Source organism: Hyperolius riggenbachi, chromosome 1 (assembly GCF_040937935.1).
Source record: "Hyperolius riggenbachi isolate aHypRig1 chromosome 1, aHypRig1.pri, whole genome shotgun sequence".
Lineage (NCBI taxonomy): Eukaryota > Metazoa > Chordata > Amphibia > Anura > Hyperoliidae > Hyperolius > Hyperolius riggenbachi.
The window spans coordinates 556,362,726-556,385,647 of record NC_090646.1 but is presented as its reverse complement, the minus strand read 5'-3'; the positions used below and the strand labels follow the sequence as shown (position 1 = coordinate 556,385,647).

Here is a 22,922-nt window from a genome sequence, read left to right as displayed (position 1 = left end):
AGTCCAGTGGCATCCATAATTCTGGTTAGGTAGTAAGAAATCAAATTATTTTCTTTACCCAATAGCATGCAAATAAATGTATACTTTTGATGGAATTCGTTTTTTTTTCTGGATTTTTGCTTTACAGTCTGTCTTTCTCTTCTAAAATAAACCATAACATTACAAAAAGTTTATTTTTTTGTATTTAGGTAAATGTATAAATTTAGTAAGTGATCAAATAATTATGTGCCAAACCATATGTACAGGACATTTTCAGATGTATATTTGGGAGCAGCCAGTAAAGCAGATTGCAAAAAGACAAACAAATCTGTTACCATTCATAGATACAGGTGAAACTCGAAAAATTAGAATATAGATCAAAAGTCCATTTATTTCAGTAACGCAGCTTAAAAGGTGAAACTAATATATAAAATAGACTCATTATATGCAAAGCAAGATATTTCAAGCCTTTATTTGTTATAATGTTGTTGATTATAGCATACAGCTGATGAGAACCCCAAAATCAAAATCTCAGACCATTAGAATATAATGAAAAGGTTAAATATTCTCAACTCAAAGTGTCAGACTCTAATCAACTAATTAATCCTAAACACCTGCAAAGGGTTCCTAATTCATATATTTGTTTCACCTTTTAAGTTGAATTACTGAAGTAAATTGACTTTTGCACAATATTCTATTTTTTCAGTTTTTTGTTTCTTGACTTAAAACTTTAAAATATGAAAGAAAGATTTGGAAACAATTTCAAATAAATGAACCAGATTTCATTTTTTTTATTAAGTTTATTTGTACGGTCACGTGTATATACAAATACAGTTTATGATTTTTTTTTACATTTTCTTTTAAATTGGTATAATGTAAGCATTTCAAAACAGCACTCAATGAATAGTAAGTGCAAAGCAGGGAAGTACAAGCACAGGACCACACTGAGCTGGACTTTCTTACCCAGATGCACACACAATGAGTGGCTTAAATGAGATGTCAAGAGTAAGTATGGAACGCGGATTTTGTAGCCTCATGGGTAACCTCCAACATGCCAGCATCTATTAAACTGTACAGACAATGGCAGTAAGCATATCATCATAGGGAGATTTGTCTCACATTGGAGAATGTTGGTGGATGAAGGCCTGGGTATTAACTTGGTGATGCCAAAAGTAGGACATATCTGCTCATTCATTGCTTGAAAGGAGAGAGACAGACAGAGCAGAAGTAACAGAAAAGGGTAGAAATTAAAAACAGGTAGCCCCACGATTACATGACAAATTAACAGAATTGAGTACAATCCTTCAAATAAACTGGAAGTACATATAAGATACAGTGATTAGTGGAACAAGTAGACTGTGGCTTTGTTTCACACAAAAAAAATTGAACCCCCGAAAAATGAAAAAAAAAATTATCACATATTTTAAATGGATAATATCTGAGTTATGATTTAATCATTCATTCATTCAAAGACTTGCCTTTTTTTATTACACCATGTTAGTTGCCTCATGGCAATTATGCATGGAGGACAATACGTCATCATGAATATAAGACCCCCAATATTACCAAAAATTCCCTATGTTCCCTTAACCCATCATGCCAAAAATACACAGGGCTCTAACATCAGACCTATAAACATTTAGTACAAAACATTTTTGATAGTTACATGTTGTGTAGTTGTTGTGTAATTCTTGAACATGATTAGTGAGAGCAGTGTTGAGTGATCATGTTTTACAGATGAACTTTTTTGTTTTTGCTTCCAAGTTGGTGACAAGCATGAGTCATTTTATGAACATTCTTTTTTGTGTGTGTGGCAGCATGATTCATTTTATGTTTTTTTGTGGTCTGAAAGTCTAATGTATTCACTTACAAAAGACATAAGAATTGAATTAATACTTTATTATCAAACACTATATACAACATAGGTTGCTAATAATACAGAATTTAAAGAATGTAGTTTTTTTTCTTTATCTTATATTCTTTGCCGTCCAAGAAGGTATAGTACAAAACAATAATCTAATCTAATATGAAATGTTATTTTGTGTATTAAAGGATACACAGTATCCATCAAACAGACTGATGCTTTATCCCCTGCTTCAAGTTGCAAAGCCTCTGAAGCCCAGGAAAATGGGCTAAAAGTGTACCCAACCTGGACCATGATATTGTATGGGGAAAAAAAGTGAAAGACAAAGTAGATGAGGGAAAAAAAGTAAAGAAGCTAAAGAGACTTCAAGTGCAATGAGCAGCTTATTTGACCCAATAGTTTTTAAATAATATAGTTTGATAATGATTCACAAAAAAATCAGCCAAACTTCCCCTGCTTGAAAGGCTTCTCCATGTTTTTGCAGATTTCTCTAGTTTCCAGCAAAGGTGTCCATAGCAACAAATGCAAATTATTCATTGACTTCTCTCTTTTAAGAATTGTTGTCTCCACTAACAGGTAATAACTGAGAAAAAAACATAACATACATTTCTAAAATGGAAGGCTGTCTACAAAACATTTGACACGCATAAGGGAAAACTTGCAACTGTTTTAACAGACAGCTTAGCTGAAAAAAAGACAAATTTAGTGGAGAAAACTTTTAATGTGGTTCTTCATTTGATTGTGGTCAGTCTGTGTCCAGTTTCATTATTTTGTTTTCGTTGTTCTAAGATTGATTTAATATAAAATCTTATGAACCTTATTCTGTTGTTATTATTAAAGACCTGCTTCTAGGAGGGAAATTCAATTTAAAATTTCTCTCTTTATATAATAAAAAATATAATAATTAAAACACAAACATCTAAATCAAGGCTAAGGCTGTTAAATACATTAACACCCATCAACAATAATGCACAGTAGCCACAGTGGTGTTTCTAAAACATTTTAAATATCATATTTTGTAATTTAAAATAACCTATCACATGTGTTGTATATTTATTATTACTTCTGGATCTTAATGGCTGTTAAAAGAGCATAAACTGCTACATCTGCATTAAGAGTTGCTTGCGAGAATAAATTTAATCCAAGACCCCTTTCTGCTTTCTAGGTTGAATGTAATTTTTTGTGCTAACACTGTTATGTTGTGGTATGAGGAACTACATCGCATGAATGACTCACTGTTGTCAAAATAGTGTATGGCATAGTATATTCTTTCTTCCTTAGGTTACTTATCTGTGCTTTATTGTAGTTTATGATGTAAAAAAATTGCATAATACTATTGTTCTAGCTTAAAGCAAACCATGTCAGCACATTGAGTTTTTGAAGCCTCTGAATACATCCTCCATTGCGATCGGGACTCTAAGAGTTACATAACTGTGGCAATTATAAAACATAGTTGACTATCTATGAGGATTCGTGTAGATCGGAATCATTCTTTTTCTTCTTTTTTTTCTTACAAATATATTAAAAGTATTATTGTACTTGAGCATTTTTTTCCTTTTTTATATTAAACATAATCACAGTTCATTAAAGGCTTTATTACGTAAAGTACATTTGGTGAATATGAAGTGTCTGCGTCATGTCCTTTGCTATACATCAATAATATTTATAATAAAACAGAAAAGCAAAACTCAAGGCACCCTGAAAAGTTATTAAGTGTCCATATTTGAATGTTCAGATAAGACAGTAGGTAGCAGTCCACTTTTACAACAATGGTTGCCCCACTACTGCAAGTTTATTTATAAGTAGCTACTTGTTTAAGCAGAAAAAAAGCCTGTAGATATCCTTAGTTTAAATATTCCTTAGTTATGCATATATCAGTTGTTTGAAAATATTTTTCTAAAATCTTTGGGAGCCATCCAATTCCAACATTTCACAAATAAGTGGTCTTCTTTTTGTACCCTTATTTTGGGTAGATAGCAAAGCAATCTATTGCAGTCACTCCATTACTATATCTGGGGTCAAATGGGGTCATAACCTCACTTGACTGCCTTTCAGGGACAGGTTGATATTCCTTGCCGCTGATTATGAACCATGCATATTATTCTGACAACAATTTCTTGTATCTTTTTTTTTTGTTCAGAATGGTACAACAAAATCAATTCAATGCAAAAACTAAAGTTCAATAACAGACTTTTCTTGCTTTGACTGTAGACTGTCAACCAGGGCAGGTCTCTATGGCTGCTTCCAAGACTTTTAGCATGGTCATAATAGTGTACAAAATGCATGTGTGTTATGGAACAGCAAAGTAAAATTGTAGCACCTTGGAGATCTATTTTATGGTATTATCTGCCAATGTATTAAATAGTAGAACCTTCTGCACTCTATTTGTTTTAAAATATACATATGACAAAAAATCCCCCAAAACCCCATAACCCTTTAGTGCAGGTAAGAGTGCTTAGGAGGTTGAGTATCATCTTCTCAGATAGACATTTCCGCGAAATCCCTCGGAAAATTGAAATTTTCTCTGGTCAAGTTTTTACATGTGTTTAGCCACATTTGATAACAGTCCTGTTTATCAATGCAAAGTCTTATTCCATGGCCCGTTTTTCTGATCCAACCCCCATTTTTAGAGTACTCTCTTCTTAACTGTCTGCAAAAGTGTATGAAAATAGTGATTTCCTAAAACCAAATGAAAGGGGAACTTTATTTCACTAGTGTCGCTATTAAATTTTGGCATTTCAGTTCATTTTGAATTCCTTTTTTTTTCAAGTCTTGGAAACAAATATGAAGTCTACATTGTACTGTGTGTGAAGTAGCTATTCTTCTGGAATTTAACTTCACTTGAGAGTGATAAGAAAAAAAAATAAAATAAATGAAGAGCAGAAAAAATTTCTTGGGTGAAGCAGTTAGGCGGATCTTTGATGATCTAAGACCCTGTTATTTTCTGCAGCTGGTCTGTGATGTATACTGTGCTATAACGTCAAAAGCATCGCCAGGAGAAACAAAAGGGTTGTCAAAAGCCAGTTTGGTATTCTCAGTACTGGTGCTGAATTTTCACCACGGGATGGCTCAGCCGATTCATGAACTGTATCATCTGTTTAAATATAAAACATATATTAATTTTTTCAACTGCAACGTCCATCTGAATGCAAAGAGTTTCAGTACATAATATACTACATTTGTTTAAAACTCCAAATGCTCCTGAACCTAGAACATACTTTCTTCTTAGGTCTTTTAGCTGAAAGATGTGAAATCTCTTGTATACCACCAAAACTTATTTTAAAGTGTATCTGAGGCGAATAAAAAAAATCTTAGAAGAAGAAAGCCTCTTGATCCTACAGAGGCTTCCCACATCCTGCTGGCCTCCACTGTTCCCTTACATGGACCCCCAGAATACATCTCACAAGAGCTTATCGGATATTTTATCTTAGACACATCTCTCTTCATGCATGACCCCAGCCGTACTGTGCAGGCTTGGTTATACTTGCACATGTGCAGTATGACCGCTCTCATGCATGAAGAGAAGCACGGTCACAAAAAGAGGGTCCAGGCAGCAGCAGTGGTCTCCAGGAGGACACATAGGTAAGTATCTTTTTTTGTATTTCATTCCACCTTGGGGTTGCTTTAAGCTTAAAAAAACGCTTTGAATAACATAGACAAATCTTAGAACCCATTTTTGGGTTTAATATGTTGTCTTTGTTCAAATTAGTATTTTCCCCTTTTCTGTCAAAATGTCCAGTGAAAAAAAATCACTCAGATCAGGATGCTGAGGGCCTGATATGCTAAAGATTCCCATGAATGGTACAATTTTTAGTTGACAATTATATTTTTAATCAGGAAAAGACGTGCAATCTTGCTCTGCTAGGACGGTAACCAAGGGTTGCTGCTGGTGGTCACACTTTAGCTGCTCCTTAGTAGCCCGGCTGTTTGGAAGGCTTGTTTAAAGGGCAAAAGAGAAAAAAGAGTGCTCCATAGTGTAACAACGCTTTCTTAAAACAAATTGCGCAAATAAAAAATTCACTTACTAGAAGTAAGGTGAATGTGGACATGTAGTTAGGCAAACAGCCTTAAAATCCTTCCTAGGTGGGTACACCCTCAAACTGCCGTGGCCATCGGGGTTGAGTGGATCCGGTGGTAACTGACCCTGGAGTCCCAGCGGCCGACAAGGACCATAGAGACAGATGGGACACTCTCCACAAGTGTCAGACAGCTTCACATGAAGAACATTTTCTGAGGGAGTCGAAACGCACTTTTGATTTTCTTCTGTGTCACATCAGACTGATGTGACACAGAAGAAAATCGAAAGTCCGTTTCGACTCCCTCAGAAAATGTTCTTCATGTGAAGCTGTCTGACACTTGTGGAGAGTGTCCCATGTGCCTCTATGGTCCTTGTTGGCCGCTGGGACTCCAGGGTCAGTTACCACCGGATCCACTCAACCCCAATGGCCATGGCAGTTTGAGGGTGTACCCACCTAGGAAGGATTTTAAGGCTGTTTGCCTAACTACATGTCCGCATTCATCTTACATCTAGTAAGTGAATTTTTATTTGCACAATTTGTTTTAATAAAGCATTGTTACACTATGGAGTGCTCTTTTTTCTCTTATATTTTAAATCAGATTATTGAGATCATTTTGTACTAAGGCAGAGTGGGAGTCGGACTGATCGATGCTGAATGATCACATTATCAATCACTTCCCAAAAGAACTGATCAGTTGTCATGGTAGGTTTTCTTATATTTACAGTCACAAATGGTTTAGATATCAGGGACAGTTTAGATTCTTTAATGCTGTGGATCAATTCAATATGATCGTTTTTTTAGATCTTATTGAAAATATAATTGTTCACTAAAAATCCCACTTGGGCACCTTAACACATCTGCAGAGATCTCCAAACATCTTTAGTGGGGGGAAAACATGGGATTAAGCAAGTCTGGAGTCATCAAAATTTGTCAGTAATAAAGTGTGTAGGATACAACACCTTTACTTGGGTCATGGCATATAGAGGGTTGCTTAAAGAGACTCTGCACTAAAAAAATACCCCTGGGGGTACCGACCTTGGGAGGGGGAAGCCCCTGGATCCTAATGAGGCTTTCCCATCCTCCTCCATCCCACGGTGGTCTTTCACTGCCCCTCCAAATGAACAGCCAACAATTTGTCAGGCTGTGCAATATTTACCTTTTCTGGCTCCAGCGGGTCGCTGTTGCAGCTCTCCGCTCGGAAATAGGCAGAAATAACCCAATCTGATCTGCTGTACTGTGCAGGCACAGGCGACTTGCACCTGCGCAGTAGTGCAGACCTGATTGGGATTGGCTATTTCTGCCTATTTCAGAGCCGAGAGCAGCTACTACACCTGTGTTGGAGCCGGGGAGGTAAATATTTACATGCCCGATGTTCGGAGCGGCATCGAAAGACCACTGTGGGACGGAGGATGGGGGAAGCCTCGATAGAATCCAGAAGCTTCTCCCTCCTAAGGTGAGTACTCCCCAGGGACATTTTTTGTTACAGATCCTGTTTAAAAAGTTGTGTAAATTAGTGGTTATGGGATTGCAGTTACATGCAACATGCATATCAGCAGTTTTTGTCTTAAATCCAGGACTGTTGGGATTATATATGTTACGGCCAGAACCCGTAGTGTGGCCACTTCTAGTTCTGGCCGGCCACTTCGCGTTCTGGCCGGCCAATGTGCGAAGTGGCCGCAGCGCAGCGGCCAATGTTAGAAATGGAATGTTACGCCGTCTCGCTGCGGCCAAATTGATGACAACTTGCATAATTTAATGAAATAAAGCCGGCGGCAATGTAATAGATGAAGCCGCCGGCTTTCGCACTGCCTCTCTCCTCCCCCGCCTCCCTCCTCTCCCAGCCTCCCATACAATAAGTAGCAGCCGGGGACATGTAGCCGGAGAGTCGTTCATCGCAGCAGGGGCAGCAGAGCGGGGAGGCTGCAGACATTGCTTCTGCCAGCACCCGCTCTGCAGGAACGGCAGAATTCCCCTGCCGCGACGAACGACTCTTGGGACACGCGTGTCCCCGCCGGCTGCTACTTATGGTATGGGAGGCGGGGGGGCGATCGAGGAGAGGAGAGAGGCAGTGTGAAAGCCGGCGGCTTCATCTATTACATTGCCGCCGGCTATATTTCATTAAATTAAGCAACTTGTCATCAATTTGGCCGCAGCGAGACGGCGTAACATTCCATTTCTAACATTGGCCGCTGCACTGCGGCCACTTCGCACATTGGCCGGCCAGAACCCGAAGTGGCCGGCCAGAACTAGAAGTGGCTACACTTCGGGTTCTGGCCGTAGCATATACAAAAAATGTAAGTAGTTGCATAAGACTGCATTCAAACAACTTTTGATTTACTAACCTTTCAGCAACCTCATAACGTTTCCATATAAACCAAGAACTGCAAACAAATTGCCACACAATAGTAGATAATTTTAAATAGTAGAAGACAAAAAAAAACCCTGATTTTCCTAGATAGCATATCATATTCCAATTGGAAATGCTTTAGTAAATCAGTCCTAGAGGCTAGTAAAAAAACATTGTAACCCTCTTTTTCTCACAGTTAGTTTTTTTTAATTATTTAGTAAAAGGAATTCTGTGTGAAATTATGGCAAATAACACAAGCACCAATATTAATTTGAGGAATGTTTTTTCAAGAGCTATCAGTTTAATTAAAGTATCTTTACATTGTCAACAAACTAGCAGAAGACTTGTCCTCTATGTTGATGAGCAACAGGGCAAACAGACTGTGTATAAGATTATATCTGAGCAATAGGCACGTCATACTCAGGAACAGATATGGTCAATAGGATGCTTGTTTTTACAGCTGGCATACACATTTAACGCCCATTGTATGTAACTTAGTATTAAGGTGGCCATACATCTAGCGAAGTATGGGCAAGTCAACCAAGAGATACATCTCTCTCTCAGCTTGAACCTGCACATACAGGGAGCACATTAACATTTGACGACAGTGGCCGGGGGTTCCATCGATGCTCAACCATGTCGGACCAAAATTTTCCACCTTGCTCGATTGATACATTTAACTGATTTTGGACCAACATTTTTGTATTATCTATCGGGCATGCTTGTCTCAGAACCGATTTTCATTTGATTTGGTAAAATTTTCCGACTTCATACCACTTGTAGTTAAACCAAATACACTTCTTTTTTTATTATTTGGTGAAGCTGCATACAATGGGCTTGATTCACAAAACTATGATAACTGCTATCACAACAGTTATCATGAGAGCTGCCACTCGCCAATGTTTTCACATGAGCAGCGTGACTTCACGTGATAAGCAGAGGTTTGCGCGTGATCACGTGCGCTCATCACATGAAAAGCGCACATGATCACGCGCAAACCTCTGTGTATCACGTGAAGTCCCGCTGTTCGCGTGAAAAACCTTGGCGAGCAGTAGCTTGCGTGATAACTGCTGTGATAGCAGTTATCACAGTTTTGTGAATCGAGTCCAATTTGTGTTAAATTTGCAAGCAAACCAGAATTATTAACATCTAATTGACCATTTCTACTCAGGAAACTAAGCAGGGAAACAGTATTGATTTAAAATACACCCATCAGCAACTGTTAAAACATTCCAATCAATAGCCTTGTGTTCAAATCAGTAAATTCTTAACCAGTGTGAAATGCTGTGGGGGATCCAAATATGGCTGAGCTACTATCCAATATGTATATATATATATATATATATATATATATATATATCAATGCATAGAATCACACTAATGTAACATGGTTTGTCAAGAAGAAACTACATGTAGAATTCTTATATTTACATATCCTCTGGGTATTAAATGATTGTGGTATACAAAATATTATAATCATAATTCAATGTAAAGCATGTGTGTTGTAGCTATATCATATATGATGTTGTCTAAAAATAGAATAATGTGTCTTGTTAACATAAATAAATAAAATGTATTTATCCACAATGCAGGATGTTACTGTCTCAATTTCAGAAGAGTCAAATGCTAAAAGTAGTTTAATTAAGTTCAACACTGATGTATTTTCATATAAAATAAACTGATTAATTAGACACATATATTTAAGTTTAAGCAAAGCAATTCCCTCTGTATACTGCTAGCCCGAAAAGAGGTAATGTGAAATTGTAAAGGGTGAAATGAAAATGAATTTTGAGTGAATTTTTGCAAAATATAAGCAATGGCAGTGTTAAATGGCAGCTAGTATACAGAGAGAGCTCTTCAGATGCTTTGTAACGTATTCATTATTAAACTTCTTTGCATACTTTGAAATCTGACCTCCTTAAACTACACATATTCTCATATGGGTTATAGATGTTTTTAGCATGTGCTCATAAATAATCATATCATATGGAAAGCTCAATGAAACATAATTCAAAGATATGTATATTTTCAACAAAACCATCATTTTATAACAACATTTAAATATAAAGAGCAAATTCTTCCACCATGCATTCATTTTTTTTTCATGTGGTTCTCAATTTGTTTTTTGAATTTATTTTTTTGTTCATGCATTAAATACCAATAAAATGTTTTTTTCCTTCTATATTTTCGGATTAAGATGTTGGCCACATTTTGAATGTTACAATTTAAACTCACAATCTGGGTCTGGCACTTCCTATTGGATAGTGTCAGTCTCTGGCTTACAGAATAGAGTTGTCATTGGTTGTACTCCATTGGAATTTAGAATAAAAACAGTATTTATAGGTGGATGTGGTTTTAACAATCTTAGCTGGAGTAAAAAAAATTCCAGTAATTAAAAAGCTGGCAACAATGACCCGTGATCATTAAAAAAGGTTTTAGTGAGAGGACCTTAGAGAGTGGTTAAGACCCAGGTATATTCATTAAAGGTCAAGTCCACCACAAACCATAGGGTAGAATCATCTACTAGCTAATTTTTATCTCTCAAAGATCCAAGTGGTAAGAATTCCTTGAAATGTGATTTTCTGTAACAAGGTTATAATGAAGGTGTCACTCTCTCACAACAACAACCTCAATTATTTCATTACTTTAAAGCGGAATATAACCCTGCATTTCAACTTTGCTCTAAAACATTATTTACAATATATTATATGCAACCAGCATTTTTTTTTTACTAGACCAGCATTGGAAGGGTTACACAGGGCTTTAAAGTCCCTGGAGATTTTTGCAGACGCATCCGAACTTGAGTTAGATACTTTTTGTTTACACAAATGTATCTAAGTGTTTATTGTGACTCATCTCTCTCACGGAGAAGGAGTTGGAGGACAGCCAAAGAGTGTGTAACATTTCTAAATATATACATATAACTAAATAGAATATAACTATCTGAACGTCTGCACGGAACTTAAAACCTCTGTGTTTAACCCTTTCAATGCTGGTCTAGTAAAAAAAATATGCTTTTTGCATATAATATGCTGTAAATAATGTTTTAGAGCAAAGTTGAAATGCAGGGTTATATTCCGCTTTAAAGCGGAACTATAAATACAATTTAAGCACAGTGTTCCACTTACCTGGGGCTGCAAGCCCCCAGCAGCCGCCCTGTCCCGCGCCAGTCCTGCCCAAGCCGCCTTTCTCCCGCCGCCGCTCTGTTCCTAGACTTCAAAGTCGATGCCAGAACAGCCCTGCCAAGCGTATCCTTTCTTCGCGTTCCCCTTTGCAATAGCGGGGGACGCGGAGAAAGTATACGCGTGGCCACAGTCGCGCAGGCTCAGTGGCTCAACGGCAAAACTGAAACTAGCTGGCGGCAGGAGAACAGCGGCTCGGGCAGGACCGGCGCGGGACAGGACGTCTTCTGGTGGCTTGGGGAAGCCCCAGGTAAGTGAAACAGTGTGCTTAAATTGTATTTACAGTTCCGCTTTAAATAAAATCAATTAGAAAAGTGTGACACTATCATTTAACTTTGTGATGCTCACTTCAATTGAACTGAGGTGATAACTGTGTTAGGGATATAGTGCCACCAGACCTCTAAGAGATGTAAGAATCTAGTGTATGATTCAGACTGCCAGCGACCGCATAAGAATTTTGTGGGTAAGGTCAGTTATTAAATACTAGATTGCCTCCAACACTAAAATATTTTTTTTGTGTTGAGTGCAATTGTCATATAACATGATTGCCAAAATAGCAAAAAAAATTAAAAAGTATTTGAATTATAAATGATGGACAGAATATGTGAGGGTTACCCATGATTTGGCAAAGCGGAAGACTGTCCATAGATGTTGTGGGTTTTTTTGGTTTTTAGGTTTGTTTATTTGACCTTTTCTTCATATTTAAGCTTTACATCATTTTTGTTCAAGGTGCAATAAACACAAATTACAAAAAGACAGGTGGGAATGGTGGAAGAAGCAGCCACACACAAAGCTCCATGGCAAACCCAACTTCCTCCCCAAATTTAGTCCCACAAAATGCAAAGATTTATCTCACTGACTGAATTCTGGGCTTGATAGATTGGCAGGGTAACTTGGCGCTTCAATGAGATCAAAGCCTGCAGGGGAAAAGAGAGGAGTACCACTATGCTGCAGCTGAGTACTAGTAGGTTATGGTTATGGGTATGTGCGATAGTTGACTGTTCCCCATGCTGAAGTATGAGATTTCGGCATATGGTAGCAGAAGGCATCTGGAGATCTGATTCAGCCAGCACGGTTTATGTATTGAGTTTTGGTTGTATTTTATGTTGTCCAGGTCTGAATATTTTATGAGATGTCAGTTACATGAGAATATATATGTCATATTACTATGAAACATGCCTGTTAGCTATTTAGAATATAAATGTATAGTTACATAAATCATGTACAGCCAATAACGTGCTGGAACACATTAATTTTTAATGTTTATAAGGGACTTATGTCAGATATTTGTTCTATGGATGTTGAGTGACTATTAATAATCTGAAAGATATCTCCATAATCTTGTTTATGCAGCATTTAGGGAACATATAAAGGCAACATAACACTTTAAGTATTGGACATAGCCTCTTTATCTTTAACTTCTTAAGACACTTTGTGATCAGTAAATGAATAAAAAATGCAGAAAGCCATCATAATGACACATGTTGCTTAAATTGTGGAGGGACGTGATTGAAAATGGGTAACGATCTGGAAAAATAAAAATAAAACAATGCACGATTTTGACTTAGTCATACAACATAACAATGTTCTGTGACAATAACAGTGGACTCAAGGACAATGAGATGATTGAAAGAATTGCAAAATTTGCATTGTTTCTATTCAGAAATCCTGCACCCGCGCCGGACAGTTCAGCTCCCTGCAGCCGCTAAATGCCCCGGTGGCGTCAAATACTATTCCTGCTCCGAGTTGTCGCAACTCAGAGGGAGATGTAATTCGGGGTCTGGCAATGACCAAAATTACCATTATGCAGGGCGCGCAGCATAGCATTGCTGCTATGACGGCACCCAGCTTCTGCACTCACCACCTCGAGCCAAAATAAACTGATTCGGAGAAACACAACATCTTTTCAAAAACTAACACAAAGGAATTTAAGAACTACTTTATCTGTTAGTTTACAAAATCTATCAAATCTATCTCTCAGATCTTAAATATTGTTTTGACTCACCAACCGATTCCTAAAGCTGAATATGAGTAAAATAAAAATTATGATATCTCCACCATCTCTCTCTGGTTTACCCCACTTGTAGTTACCATAAATGTAAAAAAAAAAACACCCCAATAGCCTCAACTTCTAATGCCTGCTGTCTAGGGATAATATTTCACTCCAACATCTCATTTACGCCACATATTGCCTCATTAATTACCTCCTGCAACTGCATACATATAATGAAGCGGCCAAGTAATTTGGGCGAAAGATGACAATGTCTCAACCTGCTCCTGCAAAAGCTCCAGCAGTGTTAATTACAGCCCCCCCCCCCCCCCCAAGGCTGCCATGGACTCAGGGGGTAAGATGTAATTTGGCTGCCAGATACTTCTGGCAGCTAAATTATGCTGTTTTTAAAGTAATTTGGGAGCTATTTTTTTGAAGGAGACTCAAACTGGATGCATAAATTCATCAATCTTGATTTAAGTAGTTAAAAATGAGACTTCTACATCCAAAATACTGTCTTAAAATTGAGCAGAAACGATTGGTCTGAGAAAGTGATTTTCAGTCACAGTTGGAGGTCCTGTGATTTTTGGGGGCTTTCATTATTTTGCTGTTCAGCTGGGGAAGATGTAGACAAAAACTGACTCTTTCTGGAGAGACTGCAGCAAAGAGCAATGGCTGTCTGTTGTGTAAGTGGCTCATGTAAAAAGGTTTTTTGAAAATGATTTAACTGACATTAGCTACCCAAAGAACATCTGAACATAAAAAAATAGATAAATATATAAATAAAACAGGCTCTAAAACAAATTGTCTAAGCATATTCTAGGAAAACAATTGCGCCTGAAGTGGAGCTTAAAGCTAAACCTTATTAGAAATTCTCATTAAGCTGAAGGGTCAGTGCCATGGAACACCCACACTATGTATTTAGTAGAACTGTACTATATTTGGCAGCAGTATCTATATTCTGTTGGTACAATAATTTGTTCTATTTTCTAAAGTCCACTTAAGGTAACATCGTTCAATGGGTAGTTAGTGTTAATAACAACAGTATATTCAGTATATTTTATCTGTAGGAAGTGGCTCATTATACCACTCAACTCTTAATTAGAGACTGACTATAAACTAAGTAGGGACTGTGGGCGATAGGAATGAACCTATAGCTCACCTGATTTAATTAGCCATAAAGCGTGTCATTTATAGGTTGTCCATAATTAAACAGGTATTCAATGTTAATTCTGTTTTCTCTACAAGTCTGATTTTCAGTGTACTTGATATTTAGCTATTTTACCACCATCCTCTCTGTAATCAGGTTTAAACACATGTAAATTAGCTATTTATGTAATGACGAATCTTGTTTATGAATAACTGATTTACTTTTATTACTAACCCACCAGCTGAAGAAATTATATCTATTTTTTTATATATATAATCTTTTTTTAGCAGACCATGGCCATTAAACACTTCCCAACCACAGGTTTTTCCCCTTGAAAAACAGAACAATTTTCATATCATGCTCCTTCCATTAATTCGCTAATAACGTTATTGTTATTAATTACACAGAAATGATCTATATATTGTTTTTTTGCCACCAATAAGGCTTTCTTTGTGGGGTACTTTTTGCTAAGAATTATTTAAGTTACATACATTTTAAAGGGAATAAGAAGAAAAAATCAAAAAAATTCATATTTTCTCAGTTTTTGGCCATTATAGTTTTAAAATAATACATGCTACTATAATTAAAACCCACACATTTTATTAGCCCATTTGTCCCGGCTATTGCAACATTTAAAATATTTCCCTACACAATGTATGGCTCTAATATTTTATCTGGAAATAAAGGTGCATTTTTTTCAGTTTATTGATTTTTATTTCTATATGTCTAATTAAAATCCTTTATTTGTCTATAAGTTAAAAAAATGTTTTTTGTTTTTGAAATTGTCTTTTTTATTTATTTTATAAGTGTTTTATTTGGGTAACTGTAGGGTGGGAGTGTAATCAGTTTATAACTATTTATAAAGTGTATGTGGGTGTATGTGTATGTATGATTGAGTGCATTTTACTTTTTGGCCACTAGATGAAGCTATGTTTAACGTCAGAGTATGATAAACAGTACTTGAAAGTAGTTAGTGTATCCGTTTATGTGAATGAAATGCCGGCGTCAGCATGATGCCGGCTTTTCATTTATCGCGGGGACAGCGATCGGGATGGGAACAAGCTGTTCCAGAGTCTGATCACCTGATCGGCGGAACTGCGGAGGAAAAGAACGGCGATTATTTGTAAACAGCGAGGTAAACAACACGGGTACGTGTATTTACGCCTCTGGTTGTGAAGCATTGTGCAGGGGGGGGGGGGGCGTAAATACACAATGCGGATATTGTGTAGGAGTTAAAATTAAACTCCAACTAAAACTTTAGTTTTGGTTTAGCACAGAGTAAGGGAGAGTAAGCACCGTTGTTAGATTTCCATTGCTATCTGGATAAATCGGGTTTATTTGCCCTCACTTTCTGTGAACAGTTAAACTGAACTCCAAAGAACAACAAATAAAAAAACAAAAGACATACCAGAAGAGTAGTAAGGGGAATAATGGTGACCATTCTATAACTACCTGATGCAAAATTGAGTCACCACTGGGTGGACAGCTGGGGAAATTCTAATCTGTCTCTACTCTGGTCTTGGGTACTACTTTGGAAAGGTTCCAGCAGGTAGTTGGTCTCCAGCCAAAAATGACTAGTAGTCAGGGAACAGTTACTTATACTGTTATCACTAGAAGTGTAAGTGACCACTTACTTCCTGAGAAGAACTAGAAGTTTAAACAAGGAATTTTATGAGCAGTGCACTGAACTATGCATTTTGTGGGGTGAACTGCTTTCTGGAATGTAAGTTTTGCCAGGCCATAGTCAGCCCATATGAGTGCCTCATAAGGTAAGTTCCTAGTCGTGTTCTTATTCCAATAGGGACAGAAATAGTAGTAAAACATTTTTGGAAGTGAGCTTTGATTATGGTGAGTTAGTGATGTCAGCATTACAAGAGCATTATATTTTGAAAGGAAAGGAAATGGTGAAATATATGTTGGAAGCAGAGATAACTTAAAAATGATAACGAATATGATATCCCTTTCCTGTTGCTGAAATCATGCTGCAAGGGCAACAAGGAAGCAGCAAATAATGAAAGATTTAACAATGTGTACAAGTTTGCACTCCATTGCTTACCCGTTACCACAGAAAAATATTTGGCAGAGTCCATAATCTAGCCACTAACTGTCCTCCAGAGGTGTTCACAGTCTAATCCCTGCCATAGTCACATCTCATGTTCCTGTTATAGTCAAAGAACCAATTAAATTATCAGTATGTTTGTGGAGTGTGGAAGGAAACCCAAAGTGCCCAGAGTAAGCCCATGCAAAAACTGGGAGAACATACAAACTCCATGGCCATTGTGTCACCAGAAGGGTAAAGGGCAAACCATTACACTACCATGCTATCTTATCCTAACTCCTTCACAATCCACCCCCTTCCCTATTCCCTTGACTATTTGTTATTTTATTTCCATTTGATGGTCAGAGATGGATGGCCTGATGCGCAACACAGAGGTAAAGTTGGCGTGCCCTGAAGTATACAAATTTAACCATGTCAGTGCCTGTGTGCTTTTACATTTATTTTAGGCGAAGACGTGTGCAAATTCTGATGGCTGTGCTGTGCAGATTTTTCCTGCACAGCAAACCGCACAGATTTCCTGACAAGTGGAAACAGGCCCATTTACTATCATTGGCTTTGCGAATCTGCATGCAGATTCGCTATAGTGGAAACGGGCCCTCAAACAATACCATTACCAGTGTCAGAAACACCTGATCTGCATATGCTTATTCAGGGTCTAATGCTAGAAGTATTAGAGGCAGAGGATCAACGGGATAGCCAGGTACCTGGTATTGCCTAAATTACAACTGAAGCGAAAGGGAAATAGAAACTGCCATATTTATTTCCTTTTAACCAATGTCTCTTCACAGAGGCGCTATTCGTGACCTTGAGACTGTACTGTGTACTCCTGTCTGTTTATTGCCTGAGGAAGCGGGAATATACCCGTGAAACGCATTGCGGTTCTGTTCATGGAGTATGTGAATAAATTGTCTTTATCTTAAGTGACAGCATCGAGTCTATTCCTGAGTGGCCGGTCCACCGCTGCCACCCGAATATTTTAAACATTTTAGCATATTTTATCCTTTTGGCGCCTCTGTACATCTACTTGTCAAGATATCCACCCTTGGTGGTTGGAAGGGTAACAAACCCTCCTTTCCTTCTTCAGAGAGCGACATCTTAATCCTGAGTGGGGACAGGTCTAATCTCCCCACCTGCCTATAAAGTGGTTGCCTAAACGGTAACCCATGTTTGTAAGTATAATACTTACTCCACACTAATTCTCCCTGATCCAATACATACTAAACTATATTGGGCTCTCAGTTTCTCTGTTTTATCACAAATCAATTTTGTTGCTCATCTCTGCACCTGCTCTAAAACTGCAATATTTTTCCTGTAATGTGGTGCCCAGAACTGAATTCCATATTCCAGATGTGGACTTACTAGAGAGTTAAACAGGTGCAATATTATGCTAGCATCTCGAGTTTTTATTTCCCTTTTAATGCATCCCAAAATGTTATTAGCTTTAGCTGCAGCGGCTTGGCATTGAATACGATTATTTAACTTGTTGTCGATGAGTACTCCTAAGTCCTTCTCCAAGTTTGATGCCCCCAACTGTATCCCATTTATTTTGTATGGTGCTAGACCATTGGTACAACCAAAATGCATGACTTTACATTTTTCAACATTGAATTTCATCTGTCATTTATGTGCCCATATAGCCACCCTATCCAGATCCTGTTGCAATACGTCACTATCTTCCTGAGAGTTGATGATTTTGCACAATTTTTTATCATCTGCAAAAATAGCAACATTGCTTTCTACTACATCTACTAGATCATTAATAAATAAATTAAATATCCTTCTCACTTAAGTTGTCCTTTAAGAATTAAATGTACAAACTGTCTCATGCTGCATAACTTTTTCATTATTTTTAATTAAAATAATTAAAAAAGAGCACATCTTCACGTTCTTTCATGCCCAATTAACTCCTAGTCCCCCATTTAGGCCGGTATTCCCCAGAGAATTTAGCGTTCACTGACACGGGACCCTTCCCCTTGATTAACACCAGGGTCTTGGAGTACTAAAGCCAGACCTCATGGCCATGCAGGCGGGGGTATCACTCCATTTTTGACTGCTTACTTATTTACTCAACTCACACTGTAGCCTTGCAAAGGATGATTTACATATTCAGCAGTGAAGCATGGTGGGAGACATCATATGCTCACTCCAATCTGAATGATCCCAAATATCTTCTGTTTTAAAGGACAACTGAAGGGGGAGGTATATGGAGGCTGCCATATTTATTTACTTCTAAGCAATAACAGTTGCCTGGCTGTCCTGCTGATCCTCTGCCTCTAATACTTTCAGCCATAGCCCCTGAACAAGCATGTAGCAGATCAGGGGTTTCTGACATTATTTCAGATCTGACTAGATTAGCTGCGGGCTTGTTTCTGGTATTATTCAGCCACTACTGCAGCCAAATAGATCAGCAGGGCTGTCAGGCAACTGGATTTGTTTAAAAGGAAAAAAATATGGCAGCCTCCATATTCTTCTCCCTTCAGTTGCCCTTTAAGAAGGCGGGTTTTTTGTTTTACTGTAGCCTTGCAACAGTTACTCTTCTCTCAATACATGATCACTTGACAGCTATGGAACCTGATGCAGTGTTTAAGTTCTACTTTTGAACCCCATCCAGGGCATCACATTTATATGTCCTCTCTTTTTCTATAGGCTTCCTCCAAAATCTCAAAAACACAACAATTGCCTCCTCAGCCCAACATTTTACGAAGCCAGTGGTATGGACATTAGATTGTGAGCTCCACTGAGGGAAAACTATGATATGAATTCTATTGATTCCATAAAGTGCTATTAGAAAAAAAATCAACTTAAGAATATTGTCCTAATTTGATGGAAACCTCTCAAACCCAAAGTCTAGAAAGCCCAGATGTGTAATCATGTTTCTCTGCCCTGGAAGATGTTAACCAAGCAAAGAACTGCATGTCAGATTGAAACATACAGTAGCTAGCTGTGTTATAGGGTAGCCATCAGTTTTTTAATATTCTAGATTACTTTCTTCATCTTCACATTTTAATGTGCTCAAGTTCTTTGTATCAGCATTTGTATTGCATATTTAGCCTTTCATGCTGACCTGCGTGATATTTATGAGCTTGATGTTTTCTGGCCAGTTACTGGCGGTCAGCCCAGGTGGGATTGCTGATAAATAGGAATGGTTGGAAATGTTGATTTTTGATTGCACAAAAAATCTAATTTCCACCGTTGCCGATTTTCGATTTTCCAAGGTATCTTTTTTTGGTAATTTTTTGCATTCTCTGATTGACTAAATATGATCTGAAGTATTGGACTAATTAGAGAATGCACAATTTTAGTGCGGTAATCGGAATATATACCACTGCAATTTTAGGCCAAATACAAGACTTGGGAATACTCTGTTTTCCAACATTAGAGTTACGATTGCTATTTTCCAATCAGAAATGCGGAAAATTCAACTCCGCGGAATCTGAATGAGCATCCCTACTGATAATAGTAAGCGTACTAATATAGACTTCAAAAGACAAACTAAATATTCTGAACAGTACACCCTTTGGACTAATGAAATGACTTTCTAGGAGTAACGTTGCGAAATATGACTTTACTGGCAGAACATTGGATGAATTCTGGCAGACCTGAGACAAAGAAATAGAGTGCAATAATTTAATCATGTTTTGGACAAATACATATTAGTGCTTTGAGTAGTGTGTAGAGCTGACATACTGTAACAATAGAACAAATAGACTGCCATTCTTACTAGAGACAGCTTTTATCTGTTGTTTTCTTTTTCGTTTGAAGCAAATGGTCAAACAAGGTCATCATTTGTCTGTAGTGTATTCTCAAATAGCTAGGGCAGCTGTACGTTAACAACCGAATTAATAATTGATTCTTGGTAAGTGGTATGAGAAATATTGCTTCTTGTTGTTGCCTTCATTTTTATTAATTATACTGCAAGTAAGAAAAGGCTGAAGCTATAATAGAAAGGTTGAAGTGACATTTCAGCTGAACTTTTTTTATGATCTTGGGGACAATTTATAAAAAAAAAAAAAGTACTCTATCAAAAATTCATAATATTGTGTATAAACACTGGTGGTGTTAATTCCTCTGATTTATAACTATATGCACAATTTTAAACTTTCTGCATGGCAGCTTCGTAAAAAGAGTCACCGAATGTCATATTGTTTGTGCCAGGGTAGAGTTCTGCAGCTCACAGAACTTTTTCAATCAAACCAGCAGGTGGAGCTCTAAAAAAATAACATTTTATTTTTTCATTTTTGTAATATTTTGTATTCTAAACTATATGAGGAAAAAAGCACATGAAATAAATATGCTTTCCATTATGATACTATTTGGAGAGGTACAGTAAGATTTAGCATGGTTGATTCTTGTGATGATTGTAATAGTACATTTTGTAATTTTGCACAATTTTTGTAATTATGATTATGATCAGAATAGCAAAATTGTAATTGCAAAAAATGATGTTACATTTTTCGCAATCATGCATATATGGGAAAATTCGTATTTACGGTTATTTTCTAAATTACAATAATTTACATATTAGTTTATTTGTAATTGCGTACAATTTTGTGTACTCCGGCGTATAAGATGACTGGGCGTATAAGACGACCACCCAACTTTTCCAGTTAAAATATAGAGTTTGGGATATACTCGCCGTATAAGACTACCCCTCTTCCAATGCACACTAAATTAAAAAAAAAAACATCATCAAGTGGTGCTATGTATGAACAGATACTGGTATGTGGTACCCAGTACATAACAGTATATAGGCGATTGACTGTTTGGATTGGTCAACTCTCCCTCTCCCTAAGTGGATTGGTCAGCTCTGCTTGTCTACCTGTTTTTCAGAGAGATATGGAAGAATAGATTGCGCTGTGCCCATAAAACACGCCTTTTTAACCCTTCTGGCCCACCCTTGTATCCTATTTACCTCCTTCTCTGCCTCTCAGATCTTGCACATGTGCGCCTGCGCCGCTTCACTACAGTCCTCAGCAGCGAGATCTGAGAGTCGGTAACAGGATAGGGCGTATCACACGGCATCAATGACACTCGACATATAAGATGACCCCTGACTTTTCAGAAGATTTTCAAGGGTTGAAAAGTCTTATACGCCAGAATATACTGTAATTAAGACCAATTTTCATGCGATTCTGATTGATTACAATGAATCTTCTTGGGATTACAAGAAATTAGGCAACATTACACAATTATAAGTAAACACGCAATTCAAAATTGCAAATAAAAGCAAAATTACTATGCAACATTACAACAAAATATAATCAAGATTTTTCAGAAAATTACAACTTATAAATTTGCATTGTAGTAGCAAATTACAATGCAAAATTATGAATATGCAAAATTTTGGCTCATCAGTGGTTGATTCTGCAACCAACACAACACTTTGGGTATGCCATGCAATTCTCAGTGATAGTTTGCTTGGTTCTCCCTAGATCATTTAGATGTCCATATCCAATCCCAGTAATGATCTCCCTCCCTACCCCGCACAACCTCCTGCACTCCTAATTCCTGAATTTCCCCTTAATTGTTAACCTCTTTGTAATACTTAACCCTAACCTTAACACACCTTAAAGTTGGTGTCTTCCAAATACTTAACCCTAACCTTTCCCCTTTATGTTAACCCACTTCTGTAGCATACTCCTCCTAACCTTCTCCTTTTAAATGTCACCTCCTTACTGATGGTTAAACCTAACCTCTCCTCCTTAACCTAAACTCCATAAAATGAGCATCATCTTATTATATATCCTAACAATAAAATACTTAATGCTAAATAATATTTGTCTTTAACCCAGTGCCACATCTAAGCACTGGGGTCTAGAATATGGACAACAGGGCAAACCCAAAAATTTCAAGGGGGATTCCTGAAAGGTCTCCCTCAGCTATGCACAATACAGTATAATAATATGGTAAGGTACACATAATGAAATTTCCCGTCTGACTGACAAGATCTGACAATTATTTCCTAAATGTCCAATCTGCTCTCAAAGAAAAACACATATAGTTGCTGAGAAATTAAAGGGGCACTACGGCGAAAAATTGTAAAATTTAAAATATGTGCAAACATAGACAAATAAGAAGTACATTTTTTTCCAGAGTAAAATGAGCCGTAAATTACTTTTCCCCTATGTTGCTGTCACTTACAGTAGGCAGTAGAAATCTGACATAACCGACAGGTTTTGGACTAGTCCATCTCTTCATGGGGGATTTTCAGCAAGAGTTTTATTGTTTATAAAGATATTCCCCGAAAAGGATTTATACATAGATGCTGGCCAGCTTTCCTGCTTGCATCACACTTTTTGGCAGTTGGACTGAGCTACTGCCATTCACTTGCA

At 37.4% G+C, this 22,922-nt stretch overlaps 1 protein-coding gene across 3 annotated transcripts in view; it reads right to left on the bottom strand.

Annotated features, from left to right (window-relative positions):
- Positions 1-783: 783 nt before the first annotated feature.
- The window catches only part of EFNA5 (ephrin A5), a 608,985-nt gene continuing 586,846 nt past the window's right edge, over positions 784-22,922 (bottom strand). For 2 of the 3 annotated variants that reach the window (XM_068247448.1, XM_068247449.1), the window contains one exon: positions 784-4,937. In XM_068247448.1, the coding sequence (XP_068103549.1) occupies positions 4,816-4,937 (122 nt within the window). In that variant the 3' untranslated portion in view covers positions 784-4,815. Of the gene's footprint in view, positions 4,938-12,251; positions 12,309-22,922 lie in introns of all 3 variants that reach the window. The other variant, XM_068247442.1, reaches the window with a different exon arrangement.